The sequence below is a fragment of the Erythranthe guttata genome, chromosome 12, assembly GCF_056151865.1.
Source record: "Erythranthe guttata isolate IM_541 chromosome 12, IM_541, whole genome shotgun sequence".
Classification (NCBI taxonomy): Eukaryota; Viridiplantae; Streptophyta; class Magnoliopsida; order Lamiales; family Phrymaceae; genus Erythranthe; species Erythranthe guttata.
In genome coordinates this window covers 18,534,252-18,553,266 of record NC_142544.1, presented here as the reverse complement: position 1 = coordinate 18,553,266, position 19,015 = coordinate 18,534,252, and the positions used below count along the sequence as shown (strand labels likewise).

The 19,015-nt window shown below is 38.2% G+C and overlaps 4 protein-coding genes and 1 pseudogene across 7 annotated transcripts; 3 read left to right on the top strand and 2 right to left on the bottom strand.

The window, feature by feature from the left end:
* Positions 1-321: 321 nt before the first annotated feature.
* On the top strand, positions 322-4,797 carry LOC105968090 (pentatricopeptide repeat-containing protein At1g71210, mitochondrial). Of its 3 annotated transcripts, XM_088826568.1 has the most exons (3): positions 322-1,539; positions 1,629-4,028; positions 4,286-4,797. In XM_088826568.1, exon 2 carries the CDS (start codon positions 1,635-1,637, stop codon positions 3,771-3,773), a length of 2,139 nt encoding a protein of 712 aa, XP_088682694.1. In that variant the 5' UTR covers positions 322-1,539; positions 1,629-1,634; the 3' UTR covers positions 3,774-4,028; positions 4,286-4,797. The 3 variants fall into 3 exon arrangements, with proteins under 3 accessions (XP_088682694.1, XP_012848157.1, XP_012848158.1); XM_012992703.2 differs by having other exon boundaries at positions 835-4,028; XM_012992704.2 differs by having other exon boundaries at positions 925-1,539; positions 1,629-4,797.
* Positions 4,798-5,132: 335 nt separating this feature from the next.
* On the bottom strand, positions 5,133-10,265 carry TBL16 (TRICHOME BIREFRINGENCE-LIKE 16). Its single transcript, XM_012992738.2, has 7 exons — positions 9,595-10,265; positions 8,593-8,816; positions 7,853-7,999; positions 7,592-7,753; positions 7,353-7,487; positions 6,731-6,926; positions 5,133-6,406 (listed from the first exon to the last, which is right to left on the bottom strand). The coding sequence occupies exons 2-7, from the start codon at positions 8,744-8,746 to the stop codon at positions 5,575-5,577; spliced, it is 1,626 nt and encodes a 541-aa protein (XP_012848192.1). The 5' UTR covers positions 8,747-8,816; positions 9,595-10,265; the 3' UTR covers positions 5,133-5,574.
* A 593-nt stretch (positions 10,266-10,858) lies between these two features.
* Positions 10,859-14,103, top strand: LOC105968082 (NagB/RpiA/CoA transferase-like superfamily protein). The gene is made up of 10 exons (XM_012992696.2): positions 10,859-11,191; positions 11,270-11,387; positions 11,596-11,651; positions 11,835-11,993; positions 12,083-12,182; positions 12,298-12,440; positions 12,564-12,669; positions 13,191-13,329; positions 13,417-13,685; positions 13,785-14,103. The coding sequence occupies exons 2-10, from the start codon at positions 11,310-11,312 to the stop codon at positions 13,857-13,859; spliced, it is 1,125 nt and encodes a 374-aa protein (XP_012848150.1). The 5' UTR covers positions 10,859-11,191; positions 11,270-11,309; the 3' UTR covers positions 13,860-14,103.
* A 180-nt stretch (positions 14,104-14,283) lies between these two features.
* On the bottom strand, positions 14,284-15,458 carry LOC105968083 (small ribosomal subunit protein uS14z/uS14y/uS14x-like). The gene is made up of 3 exons (XM_012992697.2): positions 15,276-15,458; positions 15,054-15,153; positions 14,284-14,540 (listed from the first exon to the last, which is right to left on the bottom strand). The coding sequence occupies exons 1-3, from the start codon at positions 15,335-15,337 to the stop codon at positions 14,532-14,534; spliced, it is 171 nt and encodes a 56-aa protein (XP_012848151.1). The 5' UTR covers positions 15,338-15,458; the 3' UTR covers positions 14,284-14,531.
* Positions 15,459-16,329: 871 nt separating this feature from the next.
* On the top strand, positions 16,330-18,775 carry LOC105968021 (cation/calcium exchanger 4 pseudogene; annotated as a pseudogene). Its single transcript, XR_016034794.1, has one exon. The product of XR_016034794.1 is annotated as a cation/calcium exchanger 4 pseudogene (transcript).
* Positions 18,776-19,015: the final 240 nt, after the last annotated feature.

Here is a 19,015-nt window from a genome sequence, read left to right as displayed (position 1 = left end):
TAAACCAAAAAATAGAATGAAAAAACTTTTTTTTAATTCTAAGTTAAGATCCTACATGACAAATAGAAGAGATTGAAATCATGCGCAAGAAGTTCCACAATTACTTAACGAGCGATGGCTCCAACAGCTCACCGTTAACCTATAATTGGAACAAAGTAGTTATTAAAATGTGATGTGCAAAGAGAGAGTCGAGAAAATTGAAGGATGTTACCCGATCTTGCTGTATAGTCTTCATTGATAGTTGCACATCTTGCTTGTGACACGTTGTTGACATTGCATTTGCGAAACCTTGGAAATGAGTGATTTTAAGTGGATTTGATTACAGTAGTTCGTTCACACATCCAAAATATTACAACGAGGGATTACTTACTTTTTTTTTCGCCAGTTTTTCTTCTAAGCACAACTTCGTAGCACAACTGCAGCAATATAAGGCAAAATCGCAAGAAAAAATCTTTTATGATGTTCGATGTTGGTTTCTTAAAAAGTAGAGAGAATGTGGGGAAAGAGAGAAGGGAGAGGAGAGAGATGTGATAATTTTGATCGACGTGGTTGGGAGGTGAAAAGATGGTCTGCAATATACAATGTTCGGGATATTTTGGTCCGTTATTAATACTGGAAATACCCGACGAACTATTAGCGAAATGCGAAATACGACTTCTCTTCATTTAAAAAAAAATTACTTTCGATGAATGTTTATCAAATTGCATCTTCAAACAAATGTATAGAAGATCTACAAGTGAATGTTAGTAAGTAATCAAATTGCTATTTTTTTCTTGATTAACTTGTTATTAGCACGTAATAAACTTATAAACACCATAATTAAAAATGAAGAATAAAATTAAATAATTTTATTATAAATTTTACCTTTTGTTTTGGTCAAATATATATTTTATTATTTCAGCCGTGATTGTATTTTCACCGTTTGGGGTTAAGCCAATAGGCGGCGTCCCAGTAGAACTTGCTACTTTCATTCCGCCGGCGTTAAGCCCTACTATTTGCTAACCCCGCCGCGCCGACGATTGCAATCACCGTGGAAGTACCATGGCCACTATTTCCTCCGCCACTTCACTATCACCCCAATAAACGTTGGACAATCCATTCGACACAAATTTCGAACCACAACAACAATGCTAACACTCAGATACGCGAGGCAAACCCGAGCCTTCCTCTCCCCTCCTTCCGCCGCCGCCGCCGCCAATGCCACCGCAACGTTATTCCTCTTCTCCTCCTCCGCTACAGAGATTTACCCTTCTTCTCCTTCCGCATCGACTAATTCAATCACATCGAATGGTTCCCAATCCGAGATGCATCGGAACGACATCGTTTGCTACTTCCGAGAATGGTTCATGTCTCGAAAGAAACCCCTTTTCGACAGCATCTACGAAATCCTCCGCACTCACGACGGGGCCGCCGCCGACATAGCTCTTTCTCGCTTCAATCTCCACCTCTCCGAAACCCTAATTCTCGATGTATTGAATTACGAGAAAAAGGACGTGCTCTCCTGCTTGAAATTCTTCGATTGGGCTGGTCGGCAGCCAGGTTTTCACCACACTAGAGCTACGTTTACTGCCATTTTTCGCATCCTATCCAAAGCGAAGCTAATGAGCTTAATGTTCGAATTTTTGCAGAACTACATGAAACAGAGGTATGTTCATAAGGTCAGATATTACAATATCCTAGTCATTGGTTATGCTGTAGCTGGAAAACCCGAGACTGCACTCCAACTGTTTGGTAGAATGCGATTCGTGGGTGTGGACTTGGATGCATTTGCGTACCACGTGCTTATGAACTCGCTCGTTGAGCAGGGTTATTATGATGTGGTGGAGACTCTGGCGAAAGAGATTAGAGTCCGGGGGTTTCAAAACGAGGTCACACATTCGATTATGATTAAAAGTTTCTGTAAGCAGAACGAGTTAGAGAAGGGCGCGGAATATTTACACAGTCTCGTGCAGGATGATGGGGAGCAGTTGAGTGGAATTGCCGTGGGCACATATGTGGACGCCTTGTGTAAGGATAATCAATTTGAGAGAGCTGCATTATTAGTTGAGGAGTTTCGAAAAATGGGATTGGTTTCAATGGAGCATGCCTACGGTATGTGGATTAGGGACCTTGTCAAGGCTGGGAAGTTGGACGGTGCTTTGGAGTTTTTGAAGGATAAGCAGGCGATTGAAGGGTATGTTCCCGATGTATTTCGTTACAACATGTTGATTTGCAGGCTTTTGAGGGAGAATAGGTTTGAGGAGGTTTATGACATGTTAGAAGACATGAAAGAAAAGGAGGTGTTGCCAGATGATGTTACAATGAATGCTATCTTGTGTTTTTTATGCAAGGCGGGAAGAATGGACATTGCCATGGACTTGTACGATTCAAGCAAGGAGTTTGGCCTCTCTGTTAATTGTATGGCTTATAATTATCTTATAAATACTCTCTTGGGAGATGTCAGTGTTGATGAAGCTTATCGTGTGCTGAGGAACTCAATAGAGCAGGGTTATTTACCTGGGCAAAAGACCATTTCCTTCATCACCGATGTTCTGTGCAGAGAAGGAAAGCTCGATAAGTTGAAGGAGTTGGTTCTTTTTACGTTAGACCACAATGTCATGCCCAATGACTTGGCGTATGACAAGTTCATATCGGCTCTTTGCAGGGCCAGGAAAGTTGAAGAAGGGTACATGGTACACGGTTTGCTGAACACGTTAAATAAATCGGCTCGGAAGAGTACTTACATGGACCTGATCAGCGGATTTAGCAAGTCAAGTAGAGGAGATATTGCGGGTAGATTACTCATTGAAATGCAGGAAAAGGGTTATAGCCCAAGCAGGAGATTGGTGAGAGAGGTAATAGGTTGCTTATGTAAAACAGATAATCCAGAGAATCAATTTTTCAGATTGCTCGAGATGCAGCTTTCCCGCTATCGAATGTCCGCATCTGTTATTTACAATTTCTTCATCGATGGAGCTGGTCATGCGCGTAAGCCTGAACTGGCAAGACAAGTATATGAAATGATGAAAAGAAGTGGTATTAAACCAGACTTAAGGTCTGACATCCTAGTATTGCGAAGTTATCTGAATGGCAACAGAACTGCTCAGGCTTTAAATTTATTCCGTGATTTGTCGATGACAAGCTCTAAGAAGAAATTGTGGCATACCATGATTATTGGTCTTTGCAAAGCCAAAAAGGCAGTGTATGCATCGCAGGTAATGGATAATATGAAGGCACACAATTTGATACCGAGTATAGAATGCTACGAGGAGCTTATAAAGCTTTATTGTGATCTGGGGCAATATTACAAAGCAATAGATATTGTCAATGATATGACTCAAATTGGTCGTCCTATCTCTTCCTTCGTGGGGAATGTGTTTCTATTGCATGCATTAAAAAGTAGAAAACTGTACAATGATTGGTCTTATTTAAGTCACGATCAAAATCTAACACCTGCTTGTTGGATGTTGGGCCATGTAATTGGTGTGTTTTCTGGTTCTATTGAAGGATACCATGAAGACGAGGAGTTGGAGAAACTGATTCAACAGTGCTTCCGAATAGATATTTACACAAACAACATGCTTTTGAGAAGATTAAGCAATTTGGGGATCGATCGTGCTTGTAAATTTTACGATAGATTGCGTGAAAAAGGGTACGAGCCAAATAGATGGACTTATGATATAATTGTCCATGGTTTAGCCAAAGATGGCCGCACAGCAGAGGCTAGAGTATGGGTGGAAGAGATGTTCCGTAAGGGTTTTGGCCTAACTGAGGTCACCCAAAAAATTATTTAACATAGATAAAAAAGTCAAACTGTTTCTTTGGAAGGGTATACTGGACCACTGTGTGGCTTTCGAGAAAGCTCGGTGAGTTGTTCACTTGATTTCCTATTCGAATTTTATTATGGAGAAGGCAATACAGCTCTGGGGGAGGTAGAATGCAGATGCTGCTGTTCCGTGATCTGGAATTATGTGGAGAGAGTCGGAATCAGACTTGTAAATAATTCGATCTGCGTAGATTCATGTGGCTACAAATTTTCGTCCATGAGAGTAAGTCATTTTGTTTACAAGTCTTTTCACTTGCCGATGATCACTTGCAATCAATGCCTATATTTTTGCTTTAAATAGATGTTTGAAGCTAACGATTTGGTTAGCATTGATGTGTGAAGTGATTTTGAATTTCACTTATGGTCGACTATTTTGCTTATGGATGTACTAATTATAACTAAATTAATATTAACACTGTATTTCTCTTGTTTGCTCCGAGCTTATCTTTGGTCTCTACATTTCCTTTTTCTTTTTGGCAGTTAGCGGGCACGATGGTCGTTGGTCGATTTTCGTCGTTTCCTGCAAGGAACAACATCTCTGCTTCTGCTCCTGAGCTGACCTGGCCGCCATACCTTCCAGATTGTAAGAGATGATTGGACAGACTTGTGTGAAGGAATTAGCCAAGTTTGCGAAACAAGTCTTCTACATTACCGTTGTAGGGCATCAAAACGAAGATCCTTCCCCTTGTTTGCTTCACCCGACTTTCGTATGTACAGCTGATGCCTAAAATTTTGAAACATCAAAGAGCTGGGAGTTTTAAGAGGAGCCTATAGACAAACATGGACATATTACCAGTTACCAGTTATTTATTTAATCGATTTTTTTTTATTTTTTTTTGGTGACATTCAGGTTACGATAAATAATATCTTACAGATGGTTCAGCAAAATTAGCAGTAATCACGCCGTCGGGTTATGTCCAGATCCCAGTTTTGTATTAGCTGACTGAGAAATTGAACTAAAATTTTGGAATTCGATAAATTTCAATTTGAAATTTTCTGATTTTGTAAAATTGTTTTGAACTTTCGATTTCCAATTTTTTTTTAGTTGTTTTGAGTTGGAATCAAAAGTATAGATTTAATTTCCGAATTGTTCTGAACCCCAAAAAGTATATTTTATAATATATTATTTCATATTTATATGATATATTTTAAATATAATTTACAAAAGGGATTATATTTTTTTCCAAAAAGAAATGAAATCTGATAATTTACAGAAATATAGATACAGCATACTTTCAGAAATCTTAAAAACTGCGAAGGGAAAAAACAAAGTTGTAATGAATATGCTACATCGTTGACGATCATTGCCAAGAAGCATCACAGGAAATAGAAAACCTTCAACTCAAATTGCTAATTATCATAGAATTCGGAATAAGCGGCTCTCAGTACATGTAATAATACAAAGAACACACGCAGATGCGTTCATCGCAGTATATATATATTATCGACATTCTACCTTGTATTCTCCCATCTGACTGTGGGATAACATGCTGTATCAAGAACAAGCAAAAAGTGACCTAAACTTGTGTTAAGAGAAATAATTATGAAAGAAAAACACAAAAAAAAAAGAAAAAAACCTAGAACTACAGCGAAAAAGAAATCAAAATAGAGGAAAAAGCAGAGGAAAGATCATCCCAAGAGTAAAATATCCAAAGGGTCGATCCAACTGTACGACGACAATTGTCAACTCTGCTTAGACCACATCCCATCATTTTCTGATTTCGAAGGCTTTTATGGCTCTCTTTTCTTTCATAGAACATAGTTTTACTCTATAGTCGTGCGAATAAAACTTCATTCCATGTATCAGGAATGCCAGGTAAGCACCAATGCAAGCAATCCTGCATACCAGGTGTAGCTTTAATGCTGTAACGAGATATATGGCCCTCGTCTCTCAACTGAGACAAAGCCGTAATATCTAGCAATTCAACGCTAGTTCCACTCACCGCCCCTGCGGTAAGAGGGTCACTAGAATCATCTTCCACAACCTCCTTCCCACCGGAAAGAGGGGTGGTGTTGTCACAAGTGCCGCCAGTGTTCCAATCTCCGTTGAAAAAATGCCTAGGTGACATAGTGCGTAAAAACGCTTTAAGACCTGGATATAACGGTAGCTGCTCATTCACCCATTTGGCTATACTATGAACTGTTAAATTCCTCGCACCAAATATATCTGCAATTTTTCGATTAGTATTAGGAACACCGTTAACATACATGACCCAACGATTGGCCTGAAGCTTCCCCCTATTCCAATGGTGGCCTGTGTTCAAAACAAGAACATTGAATCTGGGAAGGAATGTACGTAGAAATGCTGGGGGTCGGTCCAGATGCATGGCGAAATCAGTGGTTTTAGGGTTGGATGGATCAATGGGTTCTAAATCACAGAGACTTGCAGACCAGTAGTAGAGGATGGTGGTGTTGGTAATAGGGAAACGGTAAGCCCATCCATCTGGCCTTACTGCACCACGAGCTTTGACAAGGCCATACTCGTACCCTACATCGAGTACATCGTGTCTTTCTTCGCCACCTGTCACCATGCACATGAGAGATTGGAACTGCTGTCTGCCGAGGGAATCGCCGATAAATGCCAAAGTTTTGTCTTTCATTCTGCATGCAACAGATTGCAAAAAATATTAAATGCCGAAAACGAAAAAGGAAAGGGGAATCGGTTACTTATTGAAACTTTATCATTCTTATGCTATGATAATGAGAATAGTTAGGAAGTTGATTAGTTCCACGGCCAAAACATCCGACACTTTCTGGTTAAATAGAGGATCATAATATGAGAAATTCTATATGCCAATGTAAGCTTTTGATTGATTAAATGACCTAGATAGCAATAAAAGAGCCAAACAATGATAAACTCTAACGCAAACTCAAGAAATTTCAAGTTCCGGCAAAGAAATGAGTTTGTAAGAAATTCAGATGTACCTCCGCAGGAAATTGGCGCCTGTAAAGGCGTCCATTTTACAGTCTTTGGGCTGCCAACGTAGTTTTTCATATTCAAAATCAGTGCGCTGTGTCAGACGGCAAGCCCACATAGATGACAACCATTGCTTACAACCAAAGCCAGAATATAATGGCAGGCTCTCGTCAATTACCCATTTACCTTTGGCATAATTACAATCTGAAATATGTAAGAGGGTTCGGCAATATGGTAAATCTAGGTCATTCAAGAGGGTTAGGCAATATGGTAAATCTAGGTCGTCATATGAAATGACACTGGAGCACGTGAAATCTACAGCTCAAACAAAGAAGGAAACTAAAGAAGAGAGGGGAGCACCACATAAATGGAAACCAAAATCATATGAAATTTGTTTTATTTTGTTATAACTACTCAAGTTAATTAGATATTTTGTTTCATATATAACTCAAATTTGCAAGATGAGAAACACTTTAAGGTTATATATTTCTTACATGTGGAAATATCCCATTCAAGTTGGCACAGCTATTACAGACACCTTGTTCTAGTACTTTATAGGAAATACAGAATAGGCAAGCCTGGATTTGTTTCGTTTTATTTTTTTTTTTATTTTTATTTTTTTGCATGTACCTTTATTTCCAGTAGCAGCTGACAAGTTTCTTGTTTGCTCTTTTATGACCTCTGGCACAAACTCTGCTTTTTCAGATTTATTTTGTCCTCGAGAAAGTTCCTGCGATCCCAATCTTTCTACAGTACTAGGAGTTTCTGCACCAACACAAGATGTATTAAAAATCAAAGTCCAAAAAAATCAGATCTATTGAAGCACAAATGCAGAATAAACAACTCTGAGAAAACATATAGTTTTTGACCTTTGTTTCCAGTAGTATCCGACAAGTTTCCTCTTTGCTCTCTTTTGATAGGTGATTCTACAGTTGAAGAGCTTTCTGGCACAATCTCTGTTTGTTTTGATCTATTTTTTCCTTCAGAAAATTCATCTGATCCTGTTCTTTCTATAACACTACTTGGAGTTTCTGCACCAACAAAGCATATATTAACAAGGGGATCAATAAGAAGTATTATGATGTTAATTACTATAATAAGTTATATTTTTTTGAAAGATTATATCCCACCTTCCTTGTGGGTAGTTGTCACATTTTCAATATTTCCTCTATCGACTGCAAGCGGTGTCTCTGAAGAACCGGGTGAATTAACTTGCTTCTTCTGTGTTTGCGTTGAGTTACTATCCCCATCTAATAGCTCTTTTGGACCTGCTTCATCTGTAAAGCTCAGAGAAATACAGAACAAATAAAATCAGGTACTTCTGATGGTAGGTAGCATCATGGAAACAACATCATTAGAAATAAAGAAAAAAGAAGCATCTCAGAATCTTTGTGATTCTTCTACCATCCTAGCATGAACAAAATTGGAAAAATAAGGAGCAGAATACATAACCATTCAAAAACAGTGAAGCATAATATACTCACTGCTCATTGTCTGAGATTATAGATCCTTCTAAAATTTTAGGTAATTCATCATCTTTGGTAGCATACAAGCTACAGAAAAAAGAATCCTAGAATTGAAGGAGAAAAGGGAGGATGTCATTTGGAGGTAGTTCAAACTAAAATAGATGAAAAAATCAACTACTCCTCTTCTCAGTTTTGATTACTAAGACAACAGATCTTTGGCATTTTTGCATGGCAGCTCGTAACCTGATTCAGTGCAAATGAGCTGAGTATAACAGCCGTATGTCGAAAGCTGTCAAATAAGACCCTCACATTTATAACTAGGAAAATTCCATACTCTATACTGGCTCGATGACTAGCAGAAAACATCAACTACGGCACAAAATAGAGAGAGTGCAGAGGCAAACCTAGATCCAGTTGCAAGGAACGGCCCTGAGTCGGGATGAAAGGTGTCAGCAATGTGGTCTTTGTCCATGCCAATATAAGCACAGTCACACAAACTAATCCGACTAGGATGAAGGAGACCTGTGAAACCTTTAACCCTTGAATGCCTCCTTTCATCCTTAACGACACTAAGTGAAGAGATTCAGAATCATCCAAATATTAGAATTGCATATCACTGGAATAATATCTGCAAATCAAATAAATCAACATAATTAATTCACATTACCGACTCTTCGAAGTTCCATCAGCAATGTCCCCAAACTTCAAGGTCTCAAATTTCAGTACATAAATTTATCGCAAACATGTACATTATATAAATAGGACTCACACACGCATTATGATAACTAGTTTTAAGTAAGAATTACGTGTGGGAATGAGAAGATTCATTACAAACAAATGACAGGGAAAAATCATGCTATGCCGATGACAGGAAACGAAATCATGCTAATTGCTAGGTCAATGTCCTCAACCTTCTCATGTTCATTACTGCATGCTGACTGCCTTCGAGCCATATAATTTGACAGTTGTAGCTAAAATTTTGGTCGACATTCCTAATCGTCTTCCAGTATTAATTATAATAATTACAAAAGCAAATTACTTGCGGACCTATCAATGTCGATTTCCATTAAACTGCCCCATCACTGAAATACTCCTCACAGTAATTATGCTACTATTCAAAATTATAATAGCGTGACTGGTGTATTCGAAATTTCATATTCACAAAATTGAAAATATTTAGGTATCACGCTTGTCAGCTCATCTGAATTTCAAGATATCGAAAATGAAGAACTAAATTAGTTTACATGCTTAATCACATAATTCTGAAGAAAACTAGCGAAATAAACCGCGTTAATTTCAGAAAGCGGTAGAGATATACACATTGCTAAACTCGGATCAATCAAAATCAAAGGCAAATTAAACATTTGAACATAACCAAAACTCCGAATACTGTGACGACATCTTACCGGAAATGCAAAACCTCCACAGATCTTGGATCTCTCAGAAACCACACGAAATCCTTTCGTTCCCAAAAATCGTCGAGTTTACTCTAACTCGACTCCAATTGTAATGTTCGCTCGTGTGTGTGTGTGTGTGAGAGAGAGAGAAATTAAATAGAAATCGGTGCAGTTGTGCGTGTTAAAACAACGGCCGCAGTACAGCTGGAGAGAGGCGGGGGAGAGAGGGTGGCTGTACGGCGGAGATGACGGTGACAGGGGGAGGAGAAAAGCAAAGAGAGAAAAAGAAAAATAAAATAAAAATAAATAAGTGAGTTAATTAATCCGTGGTCAATGGTGATTAATTCTTAATTAAGTGTTTAAGGGAATAAACATTCTCATTCTTTACTTAGATATTTCCTTTATTTGACTTTCCTTGCCTTTATTTATTTATGATTAAAGAGTCGTCATCCAACACGAAAACAATTTATAATTGAAGAGTCGTGGAAACACTACTATTTAATCATGAGAAAAACCCTTTTTGGTTTTAATATATCTCTTTCTTTCATATAGAAAAAAATTTATTCATTTTTTAACCTGATTTTTAATTCAACCAAAAAACCTGATTTTTAATTACTCGTAATTTCAAATTTCGTAAGAGTTTCACAAATTGGCAAATGCATCGCGATTTTTAAATTCACAAAAAAAAATTATAAATATGGACTAGTTAGATATGGGCTTAGTGGATTCTAAAATTGGAATTGATGGGCCTAGCCCAAACAATATAAGCTGAGTTCAATTTCAATAATAAGTGGGAACCCAATTCCACAAGTTTCTACTATATTTGGGCCCAATTAAGTTAATAAAACTCAATTAAGGGCCCAATATACGACTCGTGATTAGTGGAAAAATACGAGTACAAAAATATTTGTTCATGAAATGAAATACGGGTAAATTACGGCGACCCCTGATGAGGTGAAGTTAAATTACGAAAAAAATCTCATGTGTTTGGTTAATTACAACCACCACTCAACTATGAATATTCTTACGCATTCATCCTTGTGGTGTCAAATTTAGTGGACTTTGCTAAATTATGTGTAATGTTCACCGCCATTTTACCTTATTCCAGCTCCACATTTTGAAACGATATAATCATAGGATTTGTCTATTGACTTATAAATATCAAATTATGTTGCACAAAATAAGTATAAACTAGAAAATATTTCACAAAATTTACAAAATTAGGTTGAATTTAGCCCCATAAGAGTGGGGCGTGTAAGAAAGATTCATAATTGAGAGTTGTAATCATAAAATAAATAGTAGATGAATATTTATAATATATTTAAAGGAGCAATATCTATAATAGTTCTTGTTATTTTCTTCTCTTCCATTTTTTTTTTATTTTTAAATCCCTATTAAGCATCCGGCATGAACCACGCCCATCAATCAATTTTTAAATTGGATTTTCAATTCTGAAAGAATATAATTTTTTTTTTTTTTTTTTTTTTGAGAGAGAGAGAATCTCTCTTCAGGAAGCATACTTGATTACAGAAAGTGGCGCAGATTATGCTATGCCGCATCAGTGCTCTCTGAAAACCTAACGCGTTTCCCATAAGCTATCTTTCCAGTAAAGATAACACTCTCAAATTTTCGTTTGCTTTCCTAAATCCGTCTTGTTGATTAATTAATTATCATTTAATCTCAGACACTTCAATTTTGAACAAGGAGAAGATAGCTAGCTAGCCATGGCGAATGAGGTAGAACAAGTTAATTCCTTGCAGTCCATATGCTACACACGCGGATCGCTCAAGTTGCTCGATCAGGTTAGGTTTCTCTCTCTCTCTCTCTCTCTCTCTCTCTCTCTCTCTCTCTCTCTCTCTCTCTCTCTGTTAAATAATTTACGATGATTGTAACTGCCGGTGAAGTAAGATAGGATTTATACCTCTTTAACTTCTTCTATTTAATTTTGATTTTTTGATATATGTGGAAGTTTTTGATTTCGTGTGTTCTCACTTATGTTTCTGTGAGCAGAGAAAGCTTCCGCTCGAGACTATTTATTTGGATATTGCAGATTCCAAAGACGGATGGTGAATAGTTCTTACTCTAATTATTTCATTTTTTTTTTTTTTTTTTTTTGGTTCGATTCCAGGAATTTGATGTTGTGGCGCTTATTGATTCTAATGATAAATGATTGTAATTACTCTTTCTGCAGTCGATTCAATTGTAAGCCTGAAAAATAATTATCTCCCTTATTAATGTGTTTTTGTTAGGGTTGCGATAAAGGATATGGTCGTTCGTGGGGCACCGGCAATTGCCATAGCTGCCGCACTCTCCTTGGCTGTAGAGGTTTCTAATTTAGGGGCTTTTAGTGGGATGCCTAAAGATGCCGCGTCTTTCCTTAGCGATAAATTGGATTATCTTGTCTCGAGGTGATTGTGCTGTACAAAAATCTCTGACATTTTTTTCTTAATGTATTTCTGTTGCAATTTGGACTCAGCAAAGTCATGCTCCCGTGCAGCCGTCCAACAGCTGTCAATCTTTCAGATGCTGCAACGAAACTTAAGGAAGTCGTACACAAAGCTGCAGCCGCTTCTTCCGAAGCACAGAATGTCTTTCAGGTGTCACACCATTGTACTTTGTATAGATACAAAAACTTCCAACTGCATTGTGTTCATATTTACATGTAGATAGCTGGCGAATCTGAATATATGTAGCTAATTTTATATTGTATAGGCTTATGTTGAAGCTGCCGAAGTGATGCTTGAAGATGATGTTGCTTCGAATAAGGCGATTGGACACTATGGAGCTAGTTTCCTTCAGAAGCAGCAGTCTGATCCGAAGAATATTTCTGTTTTGACTCATTGCAACACCGGCAGGTACCTTGTTTGTTGACTTGTCATTATTATCATGCTGTAGAAGTGAATACATCATGATCATCGTTAAACAGATTGACCCACATGGAGTTCTTTTACTTTAACTTTTGCCTTATTGCGTAACAGTCTAGCAACAGCTGGATATGGAACTGCTCTTGGTGTGATTCGTGCTCTTCATGAGAAAGGAGTGCTGGAAAGAGCTTACTGTACTGAAACGCGTCCATTCAATCAAGTGAGTGTTGCAATTGTTCCGAGTTTTTTCACATCATAAAAGGTGTGCACTCATCGTTGTTATCATTAAGTTATCCCATATCCAAAAAAATACTGAAAAGAATATCAAAATATTTTTTCCGGTTTTTGGGGAAGTTAAAAATTGTTTGTGGATTACAAATTCAGCATCCTTAAATTCGACTGGGTACTGGCCTGATAATTTATGCTTGTTCGTAATATGGTGGTTTGGACGTCTATGTAAGCCTGCCCTAAAGTCTAAACCAGGGTTACATTATTGATTGACGAGTTGTTAGAATTTGTTAGGTACTACTAAGGAGAGTATTTTTAGTTAGATACTGCTCCAAAATTTCCTGATTCTCCTCTTCATTAACTAATCTCATCGTCACAACAGCATTTGCATGTAAAATGAAATCGTGATGCACCCTTGTGTTGTTGTCAGCCTGTATTTATCAATTTGTCTAGGAAATAAGTGTTGACTTCGATTATGATCTTCTAATTCATATTCTCTTTGACCAACCTCAGGGTTCAAGGCTCACAGCATTTGAGTTGGTGCATGAAAACATTCCTGCCACTCTAATTGCTGATTCTGCTGCTGCAGCGTTAATGAAAGCTGGGCAAGTGAAGGCTGTCATTGTTGGGGCTGATCGCGTGGCAGCTAATGGTATTTGAATGCATCTAAAATCGGCATTTTAGTTTCTGTGCTTTCCCAATGCTGAATTATTTCTTCTACTTTTCAATGATTTAATAGGTGATACTGCCAATAAGATAGGAACCTACAGCCTTGCCATTTCAGCGATGCATCACGGTATCCCGTTTTATGTGGCTGCACCACTCACTTCCATTGATCTGTCCCTTTCTTCTGGGGAAGAAATTGTTATAGAAGAGAGATCTGCAAAAGAGCTACTGCATGCTCGTGGAGGACTGGGGGAACAAGTCGCTGCTTCTGGAATTTCTGTTTGGAATCCTGCCTTCGACGTTACACCAGCTACTGTCATCAGTGGTATTATTACAGAAAAGGTATCTCTCTCTCTCTCTCACACACATACACACTCACACACACGAGCGCGCGCGCGCACACACACACTAAACCTTCTGATAATGCTTGCACATAATCAGGGTGTCATCACAAAAGATGGGGCAGATTCTTTCGACATCAAAAGTTTCGCAGAAAAGGTATCAAGCAATCATTGATGAAGAAGCACATGGTCCAACTAAGATTGGTGTTGAGAGGCATTAAAATTATTGAAGCCAGATGCACCATGTTACATATTTAATTTATGATGGTACCGTTTGTTAAAAAATGGGAATAAAATTCTACTGTTTTACGAATGTATTTCGTCGAATTAGTGCAGTAAAAACTGATGAGCCCTACATATTTAATTTATGATGGTACCGTTTGTTAAAAAATGGGAATAAAATTCTACTGTTTTACGAATGTATTTCATTGAATTAGTGCAGTAAAAACTGATGATCTCTCCTATAGCTTCATATGAAAGTGGCTGTTTTGTAGGAAGAAAACTTTCGTTGATAATCTGCAAATTCAGATAGAGATAAATTTGTGTATTTTTTTGGGGGTAACATCGTACTATGCAAAGAGAAAGCAACCACGCCGAAATTTTGAAGAGATTTTGCATCCCACAAGACTTGACAACATATCAGCGGAATAGAAGTGCTAATAAACTAGTTAAATAATTTTGCATCATTCCAAGTACTGTTCAAAGCAATAACGTAACCAATTGTATATCCAAAGAGAAATTTAAACTTTAAAACGAAACATAAAACATAATCTGCAAAATCAACTTTTCCAGGCCATCCCGCATCTTCACAAGCACTTCACTTCAAGCCCTCTGCATCCATGCTTCATTAACGATACTGCAAAATACAGAGCAACGAATAATTTCAGCTAATGCATATAATTCGCACACTCGGAAATTGTGTTACGTAGATTGAAATGCCATCATTTGTTCTCAAATAAAATAATTTCACTACAATTTTTTCAAGACCCAGCTAATCTGCCCTCTAACGGAATCATATCCTCGTGAAAAATATATAAACGCGACAATGTGGAACAAAATCATAACAAAGTACCCGATTTTCCATTACAGCGTAAATTTCCTCCTTGCTTCTCGAATTAACAATCTTTTTAGACTAATTTATTTCCCATCAAACCACTAATTTATGAAGTTTAAGAAACGAGAACTCCATCCAAGAGTACAAACTATACGTTCAAGATCATATCATATCAAACTAAAGCCCGAATTCAGAAGCAAACAGACAACATTCATTACATTAGAACAGACACCCGAGAAAAAAAAAACAGAAGGGGTCAATTTCACACTAATTATTTGTTGGGGACCAAAAAAAAATAAGAAAAAAAGGGAGGACCTTGATGAAGCCAATTTCCTTGGAGTTGCTGCGGAAGCACTGCCTGCAGCACATCAGACCATACTTGCGAATCAACCCATGGGGGTTTCCACACACGCGGCTGCACCAACACACAAATTCAGACAAGATCTTACCCAATTTAGAAGAATAAACGCTTTGGAAATCTTTCAATTGAAAAATTAAAAAAAAAAAAAAAAAAAAAAATTACAAATTTCGACTGACCAAGTGCGTGAGCCGGGACCGTAGGTCTTGGGGTGCGAGTTCCAGATGTTCGCGTGACCCATTTTCGCCTCTCACTGTGTATTTCTCAGAGCCCGTATGTATATTCGGAATCGATTCTCAAAGAGGCGCCGCTGTATTGTATGAAAGAAACCCTAATTGCTCAACTCACACCTCTATAAATTTGCTGCCGTAAAACAAATTAAATAAAGTTGATTTAACGCTTTTTTTATGCAATTTGTCCATTAAACCCTCAAGTATGTATTTTGTCCCACTTTAGTCCTTCATTTTTTTTTATTTTTTTTTAGAAAGGTCCTTCATTTTTTAAATGAGCCAAATTTACCCTTCATCTCCCGAAATTGTTCAAATTAGGCTGAGCCGGTTTGTAAATACGACGGGCCGACTCGTCAAAAGCACGATCTCGAGCCCAATTATAATTGTTTGACATCTTGCGGATCAGCTCATGAGCTTTTTATCAATTTTTTATTTTTTAAATATATTATACAACAATAAATAATAATTATTATTATTATTGTTATCATCATTATTATTAGTCAAGCTCGAGCCAGAAAATCTCAACTCGTCGATTTCAAGCTCGAGTACAAATAGTCGAACCCGACCTCCAACCTTCCAAACAGGCGAGCTCGGCTCGTTCACACACCTAGATAATAGAATTTCCTTTTAATAAAATTATTCCTTGAATAAAAAAAAATTAAAAAGATTGAATTTTTTTCATAAAAATGGAGCAACAATCCACGTCGGCCCATCAAAAAGTTTGGTTTAGGTTGCAATATATAAGGACTAAGTCAGAATAATCCACGTGGCCCATCAAAAAAGCTTTCCCAAAAAGCACAAACTTCTGCAGTAAGGAAGCACATGTCGGCTTCACATGCCACGTAAGCAGCTTAAACTTTCCAAAAGTCTCCATCCCGCGTTTACGCGCTCTTTCTTCTCTCTCCCAACAGTAACTGTACACGTTCTTCTTTCTTTTTTTATTTCTTTTTTCTTTTTATTTATTTTTATTTATTTATATTATAAAGACGTTATTTTCGAATGTAGAATTTGTCGTTTGGCTGAAGTTTCTGCAAATCCCCACACTCTCTGGTACACCCACTAAAACCCCCTTTCCCCTTTTTATCCTTTTCTTAACGTTGAAAATTTCATGTCGTTTCTTGCTTTCTCTTTCATGATTTTAGCTCTGACAATCCTCGCATATTATTGAATAATCTACACTGCATTTAGGTTTTTTTTTTTATTTACCTTGTTCAATTCATTTGGGGATTTCTTAATTAAAGCCCTAAACTTTCTGATTTCACCCTAATCATTGCGATTCGTGATCTTCTTTTCTTTCGAAATTTGACCATCTGATTTTCGTGTTCAGCAATCGCTGTCTGTGTGTATGTATTATCAAGCTGATTGATTGTAGTAGGAGTTGAAAATGGGGATTTTAGGTCGTAATCTTTCGAAATTTCGCGGAAGTTTCAATGGAGTCTCCTTTTTGGTTTTGCTTTTCTTTTTCGCCTCTAAAGAAGGGATGCTTCAGAACCCCTTCTCAAATAATCCCATCCCAAACTCCATTTTTCGCCGGAAAATTTATGAAAATAGTGTTAATTTATCCAGCGAAAATGTAGATTTACCGTCCAATAGAAACCCAACAATTTGCACAGAGATTCATCAACACGAGGGTTACGATACCAAATGCAATTACCTGAGAGCCAACCCTGATTGCAATTCAGGGGGATTTTTCAATTACATGGTGTTCTTTTACTGTGACTGCAATAAACTCGAGCCCGTAGCTTACATTGCTCTCGCAATTTGGCTGCTGACTCTGTTCTATTTGCTGGGCAATACCGCAGCAGATTACTTTTGTTGTTCTCTTGAAAAGCTTTCCAGTTTGTTGAAGTTGCCCCCCACAGTTGCGGGGGTCACTCTGCTTCCGTTGGGAAACGGGGCGCCCGACGTATTTGCTAGTATCGCTGCCTTTGCAGGCACGAATTCCGGTGATGTGGGCCTTAACAGTGTCTTAGGTGGAGCTGTTTTCGTTACTTGTATAGTAGTGGGAGCTGTTTCTTTATCTGTAGCTGATAAAAATATACAGATTGACAAGAAGTGTTTCATAAGGGATGTGGGTTTTTTCCTCATCACAATTTTATCTCTTCTGATTATCTTGGTTGTTGGTGAGGTGAGTGTTGGAGGTGCTATTGCCTTTGTTTCGATATATGTTGTCTACACCTTGTTTGTTGCTGGAAACGAGATACTGAGAAAGCATGGCCGGACGTTGAAGTTGGACTACGTAATGCCCTTATTACCAGTCCGAGGAAGTTTGTCTTCCGGTGAGGATGACTTCGAATACGCTCCGTTGATTCATTCAGATTCCATGGATTGCGTGCCGCATCTCCAAGAAAAGCTGCCCCATTGGATGTGGGCTTCACATGTGGCAATCTATTCCAACGAGGCGGATGAAAGTTCGAAATATTTGTGGGGTTGGAACGACGAGGATGCATCCACCGACCAATCATATTGCTCCTTTTCAAGAATATGCTCATTGCTGGAGATACCATTAGCAATCCCTCGGAGGCTAACAATTCCAATTATCGAGGAGGAGAGGTGGTCGAAGGCGTACGCAGTTGCTAGTGCTTTCTTCGCACCCGTTTTATTAAGCTTCCTTTGGAGTAGTGAAGATAGTGGTGGCCTTATGGACAAAAAGATCGTTTATCTTATTGGTTTCCTAGTTGGCGGTCTATTGGGGCTCGGTGCACTCACGTACACCAGATCTGAACACCCCCCTAGGAGATTCTTGCTTATATGGGTTTTGGGAGGATTCTTGATGAGCATTGTTTGGTTCTATATAGTGGCGACCGAACTCGTTGCTTTGATGGTGGCGTTTGGTGTTATACTCAAAATCAAGCCCGCGCTTCTTGCGTTGACTATAATGGCATGGGGGAATTCAATGGGGGATCTGATGTCGAACGTTGCTATAGCAATGAATGGTGGAGATGATGGCGTGCAGATTGCTATGTCGGGGTGCTACGCGGGGCCCATGTTCAATACCTTGATTGGTTTGGGTGTCTCTTTGCTGATTGGAGCTTGGTCCAGTAGACCAGCGCCTTACGCTGTTCCACTTGATCGCAGCTTGTATTGGACTCTCGGGTTTTTGATGCTGGGCCTCGTCTGGGCTCTTGTTGTGTTGCCGAGAAACGGTATGCGCCCCGGTAAGGTGTTGGGGGTGGGCTTAATGGTCATTTACTTGGGGTTTCTTGGTCTAAGGGTGAGTTTCGCTATGGGGGGTAGTTCGCTCGATGATTCGAGTTAGTCGACTGTTTTGCGTGGGGGTGAGTTTAATTTTGTGACTTAGTGATATTAGATTTACGTATAGATTTAGGTGGATCGGAACGTTCTTGTTCTGATATTTGGAAAGAAAGAAAAAAATGGTGAAATAACTTTTGTAGCTGATTTTTGAAGGCACCTATGTAACATGTCTGATAGTAATCATATGTTCAAAAGATATGTCATTAGAGTACATCTTCTGTTGCTGTGAGTTTATGTATTCCAATATGTGTAGGTGTGTGGATGTGTGTGAATGTATATATATATATATGTGTGTGTGTGTGTGTGTGTGTGTGTAAATTCTATGTATCTTATTTGACAGAAATTCTCTGTCTTTTAATTTCTAAATATTAATTAATAGTTATGGATCAAAATTTTGATTCAATAATTATGTATCTGTTGCAATTAATTAATCA

Excerpts from the sequence above, each read along its gene's own strand:
- LOC105968082 (XM_012992696.2), top strand. The coding sequence starts at position 11,310 with ATGGCGAATGAGGTAGAACAAGTTAATTCCTTGCAGTCCATATGCTAC. Across the intron at positions 13,330-13,416 it reads TGATCGCGTGGCAGCTAATG|GTGATACTGCCAATAAGATA; the intron begins GTATTTGAATGC and ends ATGATTTAATAG. Across the intron at positions 13,686-13,784 it reads GTGGTATTATTACAGAAAAG|GGTGTCATCACAAAAGATGG; the intron begins GTATCTCTCTCT and ends GCACATAATCAG.
- LOC105968090 (XM_012992703.2), top strand. The coding sequence starts at position 1,128 with ATGCTAACACTCAGATACGCGAGGCAAACCCGAGCCTTCCTCTCCCCT.
- LOC105968083 (XM_012992697.2), bottom strand. The coding sequence starts at position 15,337 with ATGGGTCACGCGAACATCTGGAACTCGCACCCCAAGACCTACGGTCCC. Across the intron at positions 15,154-15,275 it reads GGTCCCGGCTCACGCACTTG|CCGCGTGTGTGGAAACCCCC; the intron begins GTCAGTCGAAAT and ends GTGTTGGTGCAG.
- TBL16 (XM_012992738.2), bottom strand. The coding sequence starts at position 8,746 with ATGAAAGGAGGCATTCAAGGGTTAAAGGTTTCACAGGTCTCCTTCATC. Across the intron at positions 7,754-7,852 it reads GACAACTACCCACAAGGAAG|AAACTCCAAGTAGTGTTATA; the intron begins GTGGGATATAAT and ends TTGTTGGTGCAG. Across the intron at positions 7,488-7,591 it reads GGATACTACTGGAAACAAAG|AAACTCCTAGTACTGTAGAA; the intron begins GTCAAAAACTAT and ends GTGTTGGTGCAG.